Source organism: Eriocheir sinensis, chromosome 48 (assembly GCF_024679095.1).
Source record: "Eriocheir sinensis breed Jianghai 21 chromosome 48, ASM2467909v1, whole genome shotgun sequence".
NCBI lineage: Eukaryota > Metazoa > Arthropoda > Malacostraca > Decapoda > Varunidae > Eriocheir > Eriocheir sinensis.
Genome location: NC_066556.1, coordinates 7,606,405 through 7,624,346, shown reverse-complemented (window position 1 = coordinate 7,624,346; position 17,942 = coordinate 7,606,405). Strand labels below are relative to the sequence as shown.

The window sequence follows — 17,942 nt, the reverse complement described above, 5'->3', positions numbered from 1 at the left end:
TAGTGTTTGTGATTGCTTAGCGTAGGAAATGAAACTCTGATTTTCTTTATTCTTTTGCTCCCGTATGGAAAGGAAGGATAGTTTATACTACCTCTGAGGCCTCCTTCAGCGATACTGTTAGTGGAAGTAAGAGGAAATAAAATATGGTATCTCAGGTTATGGCAAAGATAAAAGGTGACATTAAAGTATAGCATTATTATCATTATTATTATTACTGTTATTGGAAGTAGTAACAGTAGTAGTAGTAGTAGTAGTAGTAGTAGTAGTAGTAGTAGTAGTAGTAGTAGTAGTAGTAGTAGTAGTAGTAGAAGTAGTAGTAGTAGTAGTAGTAGTAGTAGTAGTAGTAGTAGTAGTAGTAGTAGAAAAAGAAGTAGTAGTAGTAGTAGTAGTAGTAGTAGTAGTAGTAGTAGTAGTAGTAGTACCCGTGCCTGGCAAAAATATAACCCAGCACGACAGTCGGCGCAGAAACGAGCAGGAAATGGGAGCTAAGGACCGGAAATCAGCTTTATGAGAATTTTTTTTGCACGGAGTTAGATAAGGAAATAAGATGTTGTGTGGGAAGGAGAGAAGCCGAAACGCACATCAAGCGATTCGAATGAGATACCAGGAGAGTAGTTTTATGGAGAATCGAGAAATTTGAAGGAATCCCGAAAAAAATACAGAAAAAATAGGGAAATTATATCAAGACAAAAATCACAGAAAGACAGGAAGTGGTTTTATTAGTGGAAGTAAGGAAATGATATAGAAGACGACTGAAACAAAATCAAAGAAAGAAAAGTCCATTGTAAAAAGTAAAAAAAAAACCTCGTGTGTGTGTGTGTGTGTGTGTGTGTGTGTGTGTGTGTGTGTGTGTGTGTGTGTGTGTGTGTGTGTGTGTGTGTGTGTGTGTGTGTGTCTTTCTTTTTAAACATATACGTGTAGGAATGAAGAGGAGAGGAAGCGAAGATAAAAAAAAAGAGAAAAGGTAGAGAAAAGGATAAGAAAGTAGCAATTGAGAGAAAGGAAAAAGAAGGTAAAGGGAAGATAAAGAGAAGGAGGAAAAATGAGAAGAGGAACAGGAGGAGGAGGAGGAGGAAAAGGAAAAGGGAAAGGAAGTTAAGCTCCGTAATCACTTCCTTGCCTGAACCCATTGGAGTAAACCATTCACAATTGCATTATATTTGGGGTCCACTTCCTTCCATTGAATCACTCCCCCGCACTCCTTCACACTTCGCCTGCCGCCCTCCCTCCTCCTCCTCCTCCTCCTCCTCCTCCTCCTCTCTCTCTCTCTCTCTCTCTCTCTCTCTCTCTCTCTCTCTCTCTCTCTCTCTCTCTCTCTCTCTCTCTCTCTCTCTCCTTTTCCTCCTCCTCTCTCTCCCTCTCGTATCTATGCTTCTTTTTCACACCCTCTCACTCTCCCTTTCTCTCTCCCTTTCCTTTTCTTTTCTCTCCCTCCTTCTTCTTTACTCTCACTCTCATCCTCTCCCTTTTCTTCTTCCTTTATCCTCTGCTCCTCGTTCCCTCACCCTGTCTCCCTCTCTCCCTCTTCTCTTCATCTCTCCTTCCCTTTCATACCCTAGTTTCTCTCCCTCTCCGTTCCTTCCTCTCCCTCTCCTCCTCCCTCTGTCCTTCCCTATCTCCCTCTCCTACCCGATCTTCTGTCCTTCATCCTTGTTTCCCTTCGTTACCCCCTATTTAACTTCTTCCCTCCTTCCCTCACTAATTTATCTGCTACTTTCTCCCTCCTTCCTCCCTTTATCTCTTATTATCCTGTTTTTCCTCATTTGCAACCATTAATTTCACTCCATGTATTTTATCTACTCTAATTTACATCTTTTACGCTTTTGCTCTTGATTTACACCCTCCTTATATTTTGGCTTAATTTGTGTCTTTTATATCTTTTTTATACTATATTTCTTACCGTACTTTGCCTTCACTCCTTACGACTTACACTTTACCCCTCACTCCTTACACCTCACATCCTTTCTCTCCTACACAGGTAAACCCACGCACCTGTCCCGCACCTCATTCACACCCTGATTTATTTTTTCCCTCATGTAGCCGTTCGTTGTTCCGCCTCGTTCCAGTCACCGTTCTTTAGCGCCCACTATCTCATCGTAAAGACACACAACACCGCCGCTACATCTACCAAGGACTCATCTATTCTTCGTTCCCCCTGCAGCCTCGTCTCCGCCCTTCCGTCGTGGTCCTTATATATGTTTCCTTACCTCTTTTAACTCCTCTTGGAAATCCAGTTGCAGCTGTTATCTTTCTCGTTTCCTGTTTCTTTGGTGATGCTGTTGATCCGTGTGGCCAAACTTTCTTTCCACCTTGTAGAGCTTGGGATTTGGTAATTTGTAGGATAGCATCAATAGCATCGTTAGTGTTCCTTATTTTTTGTAATTATAAACTTAGAGGTGAGGTAAATTTGCGGAAGAACGACATCAATAACGATTCTTTTTCCTATTTCTGGTATTACTTATAAACTTTTTTTTCCAACCTTATAATCTCTGGGATAAGTAAACTTGTAGAAGAACATTAAAATCAACAATATTTCCTTTGGTATTGTTCATAAAACTATTGCAGAAGAACGACATCAATAACAATGCTTTTTCCTATCTCTGGTATTACTTATAAACTTTTTTTACAACCTTATAATCTCTGGGATAAGGTAAACTTTTAGAGGAACATTAAAATCAACAATATTTCCTTTGGTATTGTTCATAAAACGTTCAAATACAAACTTTCAATCTCGCAGACTTTGGAATACGGTCATCTGGTACTAGAATGACAATAATATCAACTCATCCCTTTACGAAGACCAACATTTCCGATTCTTAGTGTTCGCAGTACTGCAAACTTACCTCCATTCTTGAAGACTTTCACCTAAGCTTCTCTCTCTCCCTCTCCATTCCATCTCTCCTTCCCTCTCCCACGCTAGTTTCTCTCCCTCTCCCTTCCTTCCTTGCATTAGACTGACAAGAGAAGAATAACATCCACATCTTTATCCCACTGAATCACGAAGGACAGTTCTAAATAGGACATAACACTAACGTATTGTCTTATCTAAACTTTGTAAATAACGCTACTTACTTATCGGGAAATGTACCTGTAGATTATATTAACAAATCCAAGCAGAATATTAAAGAAAGAAAACTAAGCAGAATAAAAGACCAAGCCATCTTTTTATAACCTGGAGGCTGAGTACACAAACCCCTCTCGTAGTACCTGTCATCGTTCAGGTAACACGCGAACACCTGTACGCTCCGGTGTGCTCTACTTCCTGACACTCCACAGCCCGCCACACCTGCACCTCACCTGCTTGTAATACTAATCACCTGTTCCCTCCGCCTCAGGTTCCTCCCGGCGCCCAGGTACCTCTCCATCACCTACTTATGATAATATACTTCAATTTTCCCTTCCGTTCTTCTTCCGTGCTACTTCTTCCACTTCCCTTCATTTCCCGTCTTTCCTTCCCTTCCCTTCTCCCTCCCTCCCTCTCTTCTACTTTCCTTTCATTCTTCATTTCCCGTCTTTCCTTCCCTTCCCTTCTCCCTCCCTCCCTCTCTTCTACTTTCCTTTCATTCCCTAACTTCCTTTCCTTTTCCTTCTTCTTCCGTGTTATCTCCTTTCCACTTTTTTTCTTATTCTCTCCCTTACTTCCTCTCATACATCCTTCTACTTCCCTTCATTTCCTATCTCTCCTTCCCTTACCTTCTCCCTCCCTTTTTTCCCCTTCTACTTTCCTTTCATTAACTTTCCTTCCCTTATCTTCTTCCCCGCTGTTATCTCCCTTCCATCGTTCACTTATTCTTTCCCTTACTTCCTCCCTTACTAACTTCCACCTCCCTTCCCTTTCCCTTCACTCCCTAACCCTCCTTCCTTTATGTTTTCCATCCCTGTTGTCTCCCTTCCACCTTTCTCTTATTCTCTTCTGTCTCTCATTTCCCTCCCTCTTCCCTCCCCACTTGTCACCCCTCTTCACGCCTCGCCGCCACCGTGCATTATGGGCCCAATTTTCACCCTAGGAAGCTGCATTACACACTCGGCTCCACCCTTAATGGTCCTCGTCAACTTGGCTCCCTTGCTATACTCAGTTCGCTCATCCGCATCCCTTAACTTGTCCCTCCCTTTGCTCCCCCTTCTATTTACATCCTCTCCTCCCTCCCTTCCTCTCTCTTTCTCTCTCTCTATCTCATTGCCTCCTCCGTTCTGCCTTCCTTCCTTCCTTCAATCCTTCTCTCTGATCGTTTTTTTTTTCACTTTTTTATTCCATACCTTAGCTTTCTATTTCCTTTTCTTTCCTTATCTTTTCTTCCTTAGCTTCTCCCTGTTCCTCCTTTCCTATTATTTCCCTTACGTTCTTCTACCTCTTTCTACTTCTCTTCTCTCATCTCTATCCTCTTTCCTTCCTTTCCCTCTTCCTTCCCTGTTATTCCCTCCAATCACCTTTCACTCCCTCCCTTCCCTTTCCAAACCTTCTCTCTCTCCCTTCATCCCCTCCCTTTCCTGTTCTCTCTGTTATCACCCTTTCACTTCCTACCATATATTCGCTCCTGTTTCCCTTCCGACTCCCTTCCCTCCCTTCGTCCCTCCCTACACCTGTAATTTGCGTATGTGTCGCCGTAACGCTTGTCAGTCATGATGCGTATGGGTCCCAGAAGCGTATCCCTGTAGTGTCAAGCTTCTCCTCCTTTGTGTTCCTCTGCTTTCGTTTCTCCTTCTCTTTGTTTGTTTTGTTAGTGTTTCCTCCTTACCTTGCTCTGAAGTAATGGCTGTGTTTGTTTGTGTGTGTGTTTGTGTATGGTTTGTGTTTCTTTGTGGGGTGTTTGTGTGGTTGTTTCACTTGTTACTTTGTTTCTCGTAATGATTTTTTTGTGTGTGATTTACTGTCTGTCGGTTTTGTCCTTGTGTGTGTGTTTCTGTACGTGTGTATGTGTCTGTCTGTATGTGTGAGTCTGTGCCTGTATGTATCTTTGTCTGTGTGTTTGTGTCTGTCTCTCTCTGCTACAACAACAACAACAACAACTACTACTACAACTACTACTACTACTACTACTACTACTCTCTTCTCTCTCTCTCTCTCTCTCTCTCTCTCTCTCTCTCTCTCTCTCTCTCTCTCTCTCTCTCTCTCTCTCTCTCTCTCTCTCTCTCTCTCTCTCTCTCTCTCTCTCTCTCTCTCCATTATTCTTTATTGTTCATCCTCGTTGTTTATTTATTAGTCTGCCCTTTAATTCCTTCCACTCATTGCTCCACTTACGAAAATAACCCACACTTATATTATGTTTTTTTTTCTTCTTGTTATTGTTCTACCTGTTCTCCGTTCTATGTCATTTATCGTGCTACTCCATTTTCTTCTTCCTTCTTCCTCCTTCCTCCCTCTTCCTCCTCCTCCTATGCTGTCTCCCCTTCCCTGTAAATAAAAACCGGGTCATTAGTCCTTGTACATTTACATTTAATGACCGTGTGTGTGTGTGTGTGTGTGTGTGTGTGTGTGTGTGTGTGTGTGTTGTGACTGGTCGCCCGGGAAACTGACTGACTGACTAACTGGCTGACTGTTTCCCCACTCCTCTTTTTCTCTCAAGTTGAAGGAAACCGTGGAATTATTTACGTTTTGTTAATGGCTGTCGCTGCTTTCTCTCTCTCTCTCTCTCTCTCTCTCTCTCTCTCTCTCTCTCTCTCTCTCTCTCTCTCTCTCTCTCTCTCTCTTTATTGCCCTAAATTCACTCATTAATATTATTTCTCCGTCCCACTTTTCTAATTTCATGTATTTTGTCATGAATATTCTCTGTTTATTTATTTTCCTTGTTTTAATTCTTTTCCTTCTCTTTCACCCGTTCTTCTTTTTCTTAGTTCTTACACATATTTTTTTTTCCTTGTTTTCCCTCCCGTTCGTCTCTCGCCACTCACGAAAAAAAGAGGAATTAGGAAGAGTAGGAAGCCAAGGACGAGGAAAATAAAGAGGAAAAGAACAAAAACTAGACGAAGAAAGAACATGATAGTGAAGAGTATAATAGAAAACAATGATAATGAAGAGGAAGAGGAGGAGGAATGAGAAGAAGACTAAGAACAGTAGAAGAAATAGGTAGATGAAATAAAAGGAGGTTGATGAAAAAGACGAACATGAGAGGAAAGTAGAAAGAGGAAACAGTGGAAGAGAGAGAGAGAGAGAGAGAGAGAGAGAGAGAGAGAGAGAGAGAGAGAGAGAGAGAGAGAGAGAGAGAGCTGCGGAAACAGTGAAAAGAAAAGGGATTCGAGGGAGTGATGGAAGGAAGGGAATGGAAGAGGAAAGAAAGGTAAATGGGGAGGGATATGGAAAGACGGAGACGGGACTGGGGAGAGAGGGTGGAACGGACAGGTAGGGAAGGAAGGGGGGAAGGGAGGGAAAGGGGGATCAGACAGGTGCCCATTCTCCCACGCTCTCCCTTGACAAGCTCCTTTATTACCATTATTGAGGCCACACTCCCCACCCTAAGTTTTGCATCTGATAGCGCTGAGCTTATTCTCATCTCTTGTAGGAAAATATACAGAGATAAGTGCGTTTGTTTTTGTTGTGTTTTGTTTTGTTATACCCGTCATTAACATCCATCAAAAGGAACCTCTTATTTTTTTTATTATTCATTATTTTTTTCTTATTTTTATCATATTTTCCTCTTTTTTGTTTTTTTTATACTCCGCATCAACAGCCATTACGAGGGAGCCTTGTTTTCCTTTTTTATTATTTTTTTTATTATTCCTTATTTATTTTTGTTTTCATATATTTTTCTTTTCTTATTTTCCTCTTCCTTCTTATTTTCCTTATCTTCCTTCCTTCCTTCCTTCCTTCTTATTTTCCTTTTCCTTATCTTCTTATTTTTCTCTTTTTATTTTCCTATTCATGGGATAGATATTGAGATTAAGTTATTGTTTTTTTACCTCTCCGTTCTTCTTCAATCTTCTTCTATCTTAAAACACAAAGTACAATAGATCCCCCTTCTTTTTTTCTTCCTATTTACCTCCTATGGGATAGATATTAAGGGCTAGTTTTGTTCTTTACCTCTCTCTTCCCTTCTGTCTAAAATCACTCAAAGAACACTAGATTTTTTTCCTTCTATGTATTATATCTTCTATATCTGTGGTACTTTCTGTGTGTGTGTGTGTGTGTGTGTGTGTGTGTGTGTGTGTGTGTGTGTGTGTGTGTGCAAGAGAATACACGCCAGAGGAGTATAATGGAACGTATACAACTCTTATGACCTCTTTAGAAGAAGGCAAAACGTTATAAAAATTCCCTTGACCACGGTTTATGGCAGCAAATTGAGGCCAGCTTCAAATTGGCATACTTTCCCTGACTTAAGAGGAAGAGAGGAGAAGGAGGAAGAAGGAGACAGAGGACGAAGTGATAAGTGCAGAGAGAGAACACAGAACAAGAGGAAAGAGAGGAGAAGAAAGAGAAGGAGGGAAGTGACGGAGAACGAAGCGGTAAGTGGAGACGGAGAGGAACGAGTGAAAGGGGAAAGAGGAGGAGGAAGGAGGTAAGAGAGAACGAAACAATTGAGTGCAGACTGAGACGAAAGTATAGAAAAGGAGAGACGAAAGAGAATTGAGGAACAAGAACAAAGAAGAAAACAGGAAAGAGAGGAGGGAATAAAGAAGGAGGTGGGAGGACGAAACGATAAGTAACTACAGACAGAGACCAAATAATAGAAAAGGAAAGAGGGAAAGAATAATAAGGAGGAAGGAAGTAAGGTGAGGGGAGCGATAAGTGGAAAAATATACCCCCAAAAAATAGAAAAGTAAGAGGAAAGAGAGGAATAGAGAAGCAGGAGGAAGGATGTGAAGTAGAACAAAGCGAAACGTGAAGACAAAAAACAAGAAATAGATTACGAAAGAGGGAAAAGATGAGAAGAAGGAAGAAGGTGAAGGAGAAGGAAGAAGGTGAAGGAGAAGGAAGAAGGTGAGGGAGAACGAAACGGTAAGTGTAGAGATTTACCAGAGAATGAAAGAGAAAGGAAATGAGAAGAAAGGAGGAGGAGGGAATTAAGGAAATGGCGAAGCGATAAGAACAGAAAGAGAGACCCAAGAATAAAAGGAGAAAAAGAGAAGAAAGAGAGGGAGGGAAGTGAAGGAAGACGAATTGATGATTGCAGACAGGGACTAAAGAATATGATAAGGAGGAGATGAAGAAAAAGAAAATGAGGGTAGTGAGGAAGGACAAAGCAATAAATGAAGACAGAAACCAAAGAATGAGAGGGGAAAGAGATCAGACTAAGGAAGGAGGAGAGAGAGGAAGATGCGATAAGTGCAAACGGATACCACAGAATAAAAGATGAAGGGGAAAAAGAAGAGGAGAAAGAGGCGGACGGAAGTGAGGAAGAATGAAGCGTTAAATGTTGAAGAGAAACGAGAAAAAATGAAGAATGCAAGCAGGAGAATGAGACGGAAGAAGAAAAAAAGAGGAAGAGAAGGAGGATAATGAAACGTTATTGAATTTTATGGTGTTAGAGAAAGAGAACACTAGGAGAAGGCTGAGTAAGACAAGGAGGACGAGGAGGAGGAGGAGGAGGAAGGAGAATGATAAACTGTAGTAGGAAAAAGAACAAAGAAAAAATAAACAGAAGAAAACAGGAGGAGAAAGATGAGAAGCTGGCTGTGTTGATGATGCAAGACAAGAAGGAGGAAAAGAAGAAAATTAAAATAACTAGCATTGGTCATAAGAGAAAGATGAAATAAAGGAAGAAAAGGTAAAGGAGAAAAAAAGTCGAGAAAGAGAAGGAGCTGATGGTTTAGAAGAAGGAAAAGGAAGAGGAAAGTGAGGAAGATGAAGAAGAACAGAAAGTGGTGAGCAATGGTAAGGAGACGAAGAAGAGAAAGAAGAGAGAGAGAGAAAAGAAAGAAGAGAGAGAGAGAGAGAGAGAGAGAGAGAGAGAGAGAGAGAGAGAGAGAGAGAGAGAGAGAGAGAGAGAGAGAGAGAGAGAGAGAGAGAGAGAGAGAATTAATAACAGGAAAATTAATTATACATGTTTATTATCATTATTAGTGTGTGTGTGTGTGTGTGTGTGTGTGTGTGTGTGTGTGTGTGTGTGGGGTGTGTGTGTGTGTGTGTGTGTGTGTGTGTGTCCTAAAGTGTATGAATGCTTGCCTTTATGTAGACGCTTATGTATGAATGTATGTTAGTATGTATATATGTATGACAGTATAGTATGTATATATGTGTTTATGTATCTTAGAGTACATGTATATTTGTATTTATGTATGTATGTATGTATGTATGAATATATGTATGTATGTGGTATGAATGAAGGGCGGTGGAGACAGTGGAGGGAAGTGGAGTGGAAGAAATCGGAGTGGTGACAGTGAAGTGGAGAGCAGTGGAAAGGAAGGAAGAGCAGTGAAGACTTGAGTGGAGTGGAAGGCAGCTGAGTGGAGTAGCAGAAAGTGGATTGGATGGGAGTTCGCTGTAGCAAAATGAAGGGAAGTGGAGAGACAGAGAGTGGAGTGGAAAGGAGGACGGTGTAGCAAAATGAAGGGAAGTGGAGAGGAGGAAAGTGGAGTGGCACAGAGTGGAGTGGAAGGGAGGACAGAGAAGTGTAGTGAAGTTCAAACGGTGGAATGGAAGGGAGATTGAGGGCAGTGTAGTGAAGTGGAATAGCAGTAGAAAATAAGTGGAGTTGAGTGGAAGGAATGGCGTGTAGTGGAGTGGAAGGGAGGACAGAGAGGTGTAGTGAAGTTCAAACAGTGGAATGGAAGGGAGATTGAGGGCAGTGTAGTGAAGTGGAATAGAATTAGAAAAGAAGTGGAGCTGAGTGGAAGGAGTGGCGTGTAGTGGAGTGGCAGACAGACAGAGGAGTGACCACGTTAAGATTGCTCCAAATTGCCTCGTATTATCTCATTTTGGAGTATTCGTGTAATTGCTGTTGATCTGTCGCGCTGTGATGGGAACACTTGTGGGCCGTGTGTGTGTGTGTGTGTGTGTGTGTGTGTTCCGTTACACCAATGAAAATATATTCGTTAATTTGTCTGTCTGTTTTTTTTCTTTCTCCTTTTTTCTCTTCCTCACTAACTTCTGGGAAAATAGTCTACACAAAAAAAGAAATGAAAGAAGGAAAAAAATACATTGAAGTTGATGAAAATAAATAACATGAATTCCTTTTACGCCCATTACACACACACACACACACACACACACACACACACACACACACACACACACACACACACACACACACACACACACACACACACATTATCGATACTTTGCGTGTGGAGGTAACCAGACCTTCGCTTCCCTCCCTCCCTCCCTCCCTCCCTCTGTCCCACTCTCCTTCCCTCCCTCTCCTCCCCCTCCCTTTTCCCCTGCTCCATCCCTGCCTCCTTTTATCCTGTTTTCCTTCTTCCCTCGGTTCTTCTATCTCTGCATCTTTCTCTTCCTCCCTTTTCTCTCCCTCTTTATTCACTTCTTCCCTTCTTCTTATTGTCCTTTTTTTTCTCTCATTTATATTTCCTATCTATGCCTTTTCTCTCCTTCCGTCTTCTTTCCATTTTCCCTTCATCCCTTTCTCCTACGTTTTATCTATTTCTCTTCCGTGTTTTTTTTCCTTTTCTCCTCCTCTATCCCATCCCATTCTTTCTCCTCCTTTTCCTCTCTCTTTCGCTCTCCCTCTACATCCATTCTTTCCTCCCTATTTGTTTATCTCTCTATATCTCTTTATTTTCATTCCATCTTTTCCTCTTGCTTCAGCCTTCTCTTTTTTTTTAATTTCTTCTCTCCCACTCACGTCTTTCCTCCCCTCTGCCCTCCCTTCTTCCATCAAACTCTCCCTTTCCTTCTCTCTCATCCCTCTCCCTCTCTCTCTCTCTGAATATGTCCATCGTTTATGTTCTCTTTCTCTAACAATGAAGGAAAAAAAAGAAATACTGTAAGAAATGATAAGAGAAGGGAGGAAGGGAGAGTAAAAAGGGAGAGGGGAAAAATGAATAAGGAAGGGTTGGTGAATGGGAAGGGAAGCATAATGGATGAGAGGAAGTAATGAAAAGGAAGAGGAGGAGGGAGCGAAGGGGAAGAGGGAATATAATGGAAACTTTACCGAGGCCGAGAGAGAGAGAAAAAAATACGTAGCAGGAAACACGAAGACGAAGATAGAAGAGGAAGGGAAATGTGAAGGTCCCGATGATTAAGGAAGAAGAGGGGAGGGGAAAAATTGATAATTGAAAAAAATATACGCGGGTTAGAAAAGATCAAATAGAAGCACAATGTAAACTGTCATCTGAAGAACCACACTGTAAAAAATATAAGATAGATTACAATGGAAGAGAAAGATTGTGGTTTGAATGATTAAAGAATGAGAGAGGAAGGGGAAGAGATGAAATAATTGAAAAAAATAACACGGGGAATAAACGAAGGGAAGGAAGCATAATATAACCTGTCACCTGAACAACCACACACAGGTAACAGGTGAAACGAAGACAGAGGAAGAAGACAAATGTGGAGGTTGAGTGATTAAAGAAGAATACACGAGGAGAGGAAAAATAAATAATAGAAAAAAATGATTGAAGAAAATAAGAAGGAAGAGTACGATTGAATATGCCAGCTGAGTAACTACATATCTAAAAAAAAAAGATGATTGAAATAATTGCGAGGGAGGAAATATGAAAAAAAAGAGAAACTAATCGGTTAAAACATCGACATTTTTCAGCACGAGATACCTGTTTTATTTGCACGTTGATTTTAACTTTTTATTGTCAAAGGAAGATAAAAAATAATGTGTATAATTCTAAGTGATAATATACACCAAGTTAACATCCTGCAGCCTAATATTCTCATTCCTTCCAACATCAGTTACTTGATATTTACACATTAAGTTCATCACTATTATTTTTTTTTCGATAAAGAAAGAAAGAAAAAAAACGTTGTAAGTATAAAACTCGCACCGAAAATGTTCATCAAATTAAAACATCCTGCAGCCCCATCCTACACCTTTTATTTATTTCTTTATTAATTTTCATAATCATTTTAACTTTTTTTTTACTAAAGGAAGGAAAATATATATACGTATGTAATGTATATGTATAAAATTGTGCATAAAATTCCCAATCATTATTTATTTATTAATATTCACAATCATTTTGACATATCTATCTTACTAAAGGAAGGAAAATATGTATACGTATGTGATGTATATGTATAAAAATGTGCACAAAATCCCAATCATTATTTATTTATTAATTTTCACAGTCATTTTAACACATCTATCTTACTAAAGGAAGGAAAATATGTATACGTATGTGATGTATATGTATAAAAATGTGTATAAAATTCACAATCAAAATATAGACCATTCCATAACCTCATCCTACGCCCACACTCACCTCCCTCCTCGTCCCGCAGCGGCTGGACGTGCGAGGGAAGATCAAAATCCTGCACGGCCAGAATCGCAAGACGGAGGAGGCGCCGCTGGCCCTGTTCGCCGTGTGCACGCCCTTCGGCCCGCCCTCCCTGCTCGAGCTGCCGCAGAAGGAGGTCATGTACAAGTCCAAGCACAAACTGGACCTCTCGCTCGTCTCCATGGACCAAAAGTAAGTGGTAGTGATGGTGGTAGAAGTAGTAGTAGTAGTAGTAGTAGTAGTAGTAGTAGTAGTGGTGATGGTAGTAAAAGTCTTGGTGTTGGTGATAGTAGTGGTGGTGGTGGTAGTAATAGTGTTGCTGTTTATCTACCTAACTATCTATATGTCTATCTATATATCTATCTCATCAAGCCCTCCTCTTTATCTGTACTATTCATCTTTACCTTTTTTTCTCTCATTCTCATACCTTTCACTCTTTCAATCTTCTCTTCCCCTTCCCTATCCCTCTTTACCTTCTCTCTTATATCTAACTATCTATATATCTATCCGTCTATCTATTTATCTATCTCATCTCTTTATCTTTGCTATTCATCTTTACCTTTTTTTCTCTCATTCTTACAGCTTTCACTCTTTCAGTCTTCTCTCTTTATCTTTCTGTCTGTCTATCTTATTTATCTGTCAATCTATCTGTCTATTTATCTATTTATTTATCTCTTCATAAGCCTAGAACTCTCACTTCCCAGTCTTTTTGCATTACTCTCCCTCCATTATCCCTTCTTTCAACCCTTCCCCACTTCTTCCTCTTTTCCCTTCTATCCTTTCCTCACACTCACATCTCTACCCCTTTCTTCTAACCCTGTACCAATTCCTCCCTTCTTTCTATCCCTTCGTCCTTTTCTTACCCTTTCTTCTAACCTTCCAATTCCTCCTTTCCCTATCATCCTCTCTTCTATTCCTTCATTACCCCATATTCTAATCCTTTACCAATTCCTCCTTTTTTGTCCTCACCTCGCATTCCCACGTTTACTCTTTCTTCTAATAATCTGACCATTCACCAATTCTTCCCATTTCTCATCTATCCTCCCTTCCCTCCTCTTCGTCCTTTCCCTGGGCCATGCGTCATCATCTCAGCTGGTTCGGAGATGTCACCGTTCATCTGTCATTAGGCGTCAAGGGGCATCATTACCTTCGTTGTTCCCTCGCTCGCCGTGTGCAATTGTGGGCCGCGTGGGACACCGGGATAAAGGGAGGTTTCTGGGATTTGGGGAACCTCTGTCCATCAGCCTTCTCCATCTCCTCGGCTTCCCTCAGGATCTGTGTCGGGTGAGACGTATGCAGACGCTCCTGTGGGAATCTGTTTGAGGGCATGGAGTAGCAGGAGGGGTTGGAGGGAGTGAAAGGCTTGTTCTGTGCGGTGAAGTTGATGAAAAAGGGACAAAAAAGGAGAAAAAATGATTCCCAGAGGCTGAATTGAGGTGAGTCTGAGTTGAGTGGACAAAAAAGAGAAAACAGAGTAATGAGAGGATGAAGTGTAGTGACCATAACATTAGCAGATACTGGAATGCATTGGTTTAAATAAAGAGGGATTCGGAAGTAATGCACAATAAGAAACTAGGAAAAGAAAGATATAATTGTCGAGAGCTTTTTTTTCTGCGCTATAATAATAAGAAAATTAACTGAAGTGGCTGTGAATTTAAAAGACAGTGGAATGCAAGTGCTTAAATATAGACGGCTTATGATATGAGCTATAGTGAGAACCAAAGGAAGAAAAATAAGCTAAAAATGGGAGTGATAATTATTAAGAAGTAAGAAACAATGAGTAAAAAGTGAAAGAAAAACGAGAAAACAAATAGTGGGAGACTTTATTTCACGCGCTGCACTAGAAAGAAGCAGACTGTGAGGTGCATGAAACTGGTATGAACTGATGGTGTGTGTAGTGATAGCAAGATAGCGGAGTGGGAGGCAGTGGCAAGGGGAGGCAGGGGAGGGAAGGACTGACAGTGTGGGGCAGGGGAGGGGAAGGCAGGGCTGATGGGGGTGGGCCAGGGGTGGGAAGTCTGATCAAACCCTGCATCTTGGCATGTCAGTTGCAGAGAGAAGGAGAGAGGAAAGGAGAGAAGAGAGGAGACTAGAGGAGAGGAGAGAAAAGGACAAGGGATGAAAGGGGCGGACAGGGGAGTAGATAAAAGGAGAGGAAAGAGAGAGGAGAGGAGAGAGAGAGAGAGAGAGAGAGAGAGAGAGAGAGAGAGAGAGAGAGAGAGAGAGAGAGAGAGAGAGAGAGATAGAGAGAGAGAGAGAGAGATAGAGAGAGAGAGAGAGAGAGAGAGAGAGAGAGAGAGAGAGAGAGAGAGAGAGAGAGAGAGAGAGGAACAGGACTTGGGAGAGGAGAAGAGGAGAGAGGAGAGGAAAGATGGGCGAGGAACAGGACTTGGGAGAGGAGAAGAGGAGAGAGGAGAGGAAAGATGGGCGAGGAACAGGACTTGGGAGACGTCAGCGGGGCCTGAACACGACTGGGCCCCACTGAAGGTAATTACTCAAATTATGGGGGCGCCTAATGCCTCGTGTCGGCCCTCAGCCCTGACACACCGGCAAGATGTAGGGTTGTTAGGGCCGGCCTGTCCGCGGCGTCAGGGCGGGAGGGCGGCCGGCGGGGTAACACTCGATGGAAGGGAGATTAGACAGGCCGAGGCAGGGAGCGTCAGCCGCGAATCGGACACTCCAGAAAGGAAAACGGAGTAGCTACTGGGAGGGCGGATGGCGGTGCAGGGAGGGAGAGGGAGTGGACGGAAGGGAGGGACGGAGGAAAGAAAGAAGTGCATGCCAGGCTAAAAATTACGGGTGAGGGACGAAAGTATTGGGTGGGGGTGAAGTATGCTGTGCGGCGGAGTGCATGTTGGCGGGATGGATGTGTGTGTACATGAAAGGCGGACATAAAAAAGAGAAACTACTAAAAATTAGAGATCGCGTGGCAAAAGTACACAGCGCACTCGGTTGTATATTCATAAAAAGGAGACCGCGGAATTTACGAGGAAGGGAAAAAAAAATAGTCGAGAAAAGTGCGAAAAAAATTGAAAGAAATGTTGAAAAAAGCGAAGTATCAAATGAACTCGGAATCGTGTAACAACAAATAAAGGCTTAAATGAAAACAGGTCGACTTTTTGGCACACGCAGGCGGCAGGAGCGTAAAAAAACACATCTGAAGCGATAAACAATCACCTGTATCACCTGTATTTTATTCCTTGTCCTTCATCTTCAACCTTCAATAATAACTTTCTGTACCCTCTCAGCTTTCCAGTCACCCTCTTTTTTCTCTTCTTATTCCTTTTTACCTTTTTTATGCCATTTTTAAACCCTTTCACTCACCTAAACACTATATTTCCCTTCTTCAACACTTTTCAGTTCTTTCCCATTCTATCTTGCACACTTTCAACTCCCTCCCCTCTTTTTCTCTTCTTATTTCTTTCTACCTTTTTTTATGCTATTTTTAGAGTTTTCAATCATCCAAACACCTTATTTCCCTTCCTTATCCCTTTCTACTTTTCTCCCATTCTCATATCTTTCATTCTTTCAACTCCCTCCCCTATTTTTCTCTTCTTTTCTCTTTTTACCTTCTCATGCCATTTTTAAACCCTTTCACTCATCCAAAAACACATTGTTCCCCTTCCTTAATCCTCTCTACTTCTTTCCCATTCTCATATCTTTCATTCTTTCAACTTCCCTCTTTTTCTCTTCTATCCCTTTTTAACCTCTCTCATTCCTACCTTTCCTCCTTTTTTTTCTCTCGCCTTTTCATGTTACTTCTCCTTCTCCCTTCTGTAATTCTTTCTTTAACCTCCAAAGCAACATCAATCGCGTTTTTATATTTCCCTGAATCGACCCTTTTATTTTCCTTTTTTTTATTGTTCGCTAAATTCGCTTCTTCCCTTTTCATCAACCTCCCTTCCTCTCTCGTCCTTGAATCAACTCGTTCCTCATTCCTCTCTTTCTCTACTTTCATTTCTTCCATTTTTCCACTTTTCTCCTCTTCTACCATCGCCTCTTCTGTACCTATCCACCTCCCCACTCATTTTTGTTTCTCTTCCCTTCGTCAACTCCCATATTTTACCTTCCTTCCCTTCTACTTTTGCCTCTTCTTTATTTATCCACCTCCCTAAAATAAAGAAGTCCATGATTTGCATTACTTATAGCTTGACATAGACCTTCAATACCTATCTACCTCCCCACTCATTCCTATTTCTCTCTACCTTCATTCCTTCTATGTTTTCACCTCTACACCTTCCTCGCTCGCCTCGGCTCTAACCAACCGCTTCTTAAAAAATATAGAAATCGACAGTTTGCATTACTTATAGACTGATATCGACCGTTTCCCACCCCCTCGATGCCTGCCTGTAGTACTATCGACGCCAATTGAGCCTCGCGGAGCTATATGGTATTGGCGGCCCCGCTAACGACGCATAAGTGCCAGACCAACAACTAAATAACGGGGGTATAAGTCTGCCTGTGATTGCCTGATTGGGGTTATGTAGTGTGAGGGGAGCAATACTGACCACCCGCTGCTTCCACTTGCACTTCTGCCTCCACCTGTACTTCCACTTCCATCTCCATCCTCTTCTTACAGCCTCCACCTACCACTACACTCATTTTCATCCATTACCTTCCACCACATGTCTTCCACCTGTCATCCTTACTACTTCCACCTTCCACCTCCATACCTTTCTTCGTCCCCTCTTCCACCCATCCACCACCTACCTACCATCCACTTACCACCTCAGCTTACCACAGTCACCACTTTACTACGCCCCCACTACCACCTCCACCCCTCCTACTCCCCCTCCTCCACCTTTCCTTCCACCTTCGCAAAAAGAAGAAATACGTAGTTGTCGGGAAATAAATTCAAGGCACCGCGCGCCAAAAAGGAGGAAGCAGCGAGGAACAGCAATAATAAAAAGAGTAGATGCAGAAAAAAAGTAATGATAAAAAGTAGGAAAGGAATCCGATACCAATAAATTTTCACGCGGTCTGAATTTCCCAACTCTTTTCCTTTCCTTTTACTGTTTATATATTTTCTTTACTTTCATTTTCTTCTTCTTCTCTTTCTCATTCTTCTCTTCCCCTCCGCTTCTTTCTTCCAAACCTTTCCTCCCCTCATAATCTTCCTTCTCTTTCTTTTCATTCTCTTCCTCCTCGTCCTTCTCCTCTTCCTCCTGCTAAAACTCCTCCTCTTTATCCAGCTAATCCTCTTCTCTTCCTCCTCTGATAAGACTGTTTAAGAAGAAGAATGAGAGACGGAAGAGCAGAGACAAACAAACAGAGACAAAAGACAGATAAAAAAAGCAGAAAGACAGACAAACAGATAGACAGACAGACAGTGAGAGCCAAGAACACAATTAACCTTCCAAGTGACATGGTATTTAAGAACGAGCATTGGCGGATGAATGTTTGATGCGAGACCGTCCAAGAGGGAGAGGGAGAGGGAGAAGGAAGAGGGAGATAAATGCAGTAGGTCGAAGGCAGGGAGAGAGGAGGGAGAGAGGTAGAAAAGTGTCAGTAATTGTCGTGTTCCATCAGGTTGAGTCACTCTATATTGCATGTGTCGTGTAACCTCTATGTCCAGGGTTATTTTTTGGCCTATCACAGGAGGA

The 17,942-nt window shown here is 41.8% G+C and overlaps 1 protein-coding gene across 4 annotated transcripts in view; it reads left to right on the top strand.

Annotated features, from left to right (window-relative positions):
• LOC126981535 (uncharacterized) overlaps positions 1-17,942 on the top strand; it is a 237,726-nt gene that overhangs the window by 210,107 nt on the left and 9,677 nt on the right. For all 4 annotated transcript variants that reach the window (XR_007733986.1, XM_050832733.1, XM_050832732.1 and 1 more), the window contains one exon: positions 12,344-12,531. Coding sequence is in view for 3 of the 4 variants with exons in the window: in XM_050832733.1 (XP_050688690.1) it covers positions 12,344-12,531 (188 nt within the window). In the remaining variant the exon portion in view is untranslated. The remainder of the gene's footprint in view (positions 1-12,343; positions 12,532-17,942) is intronic.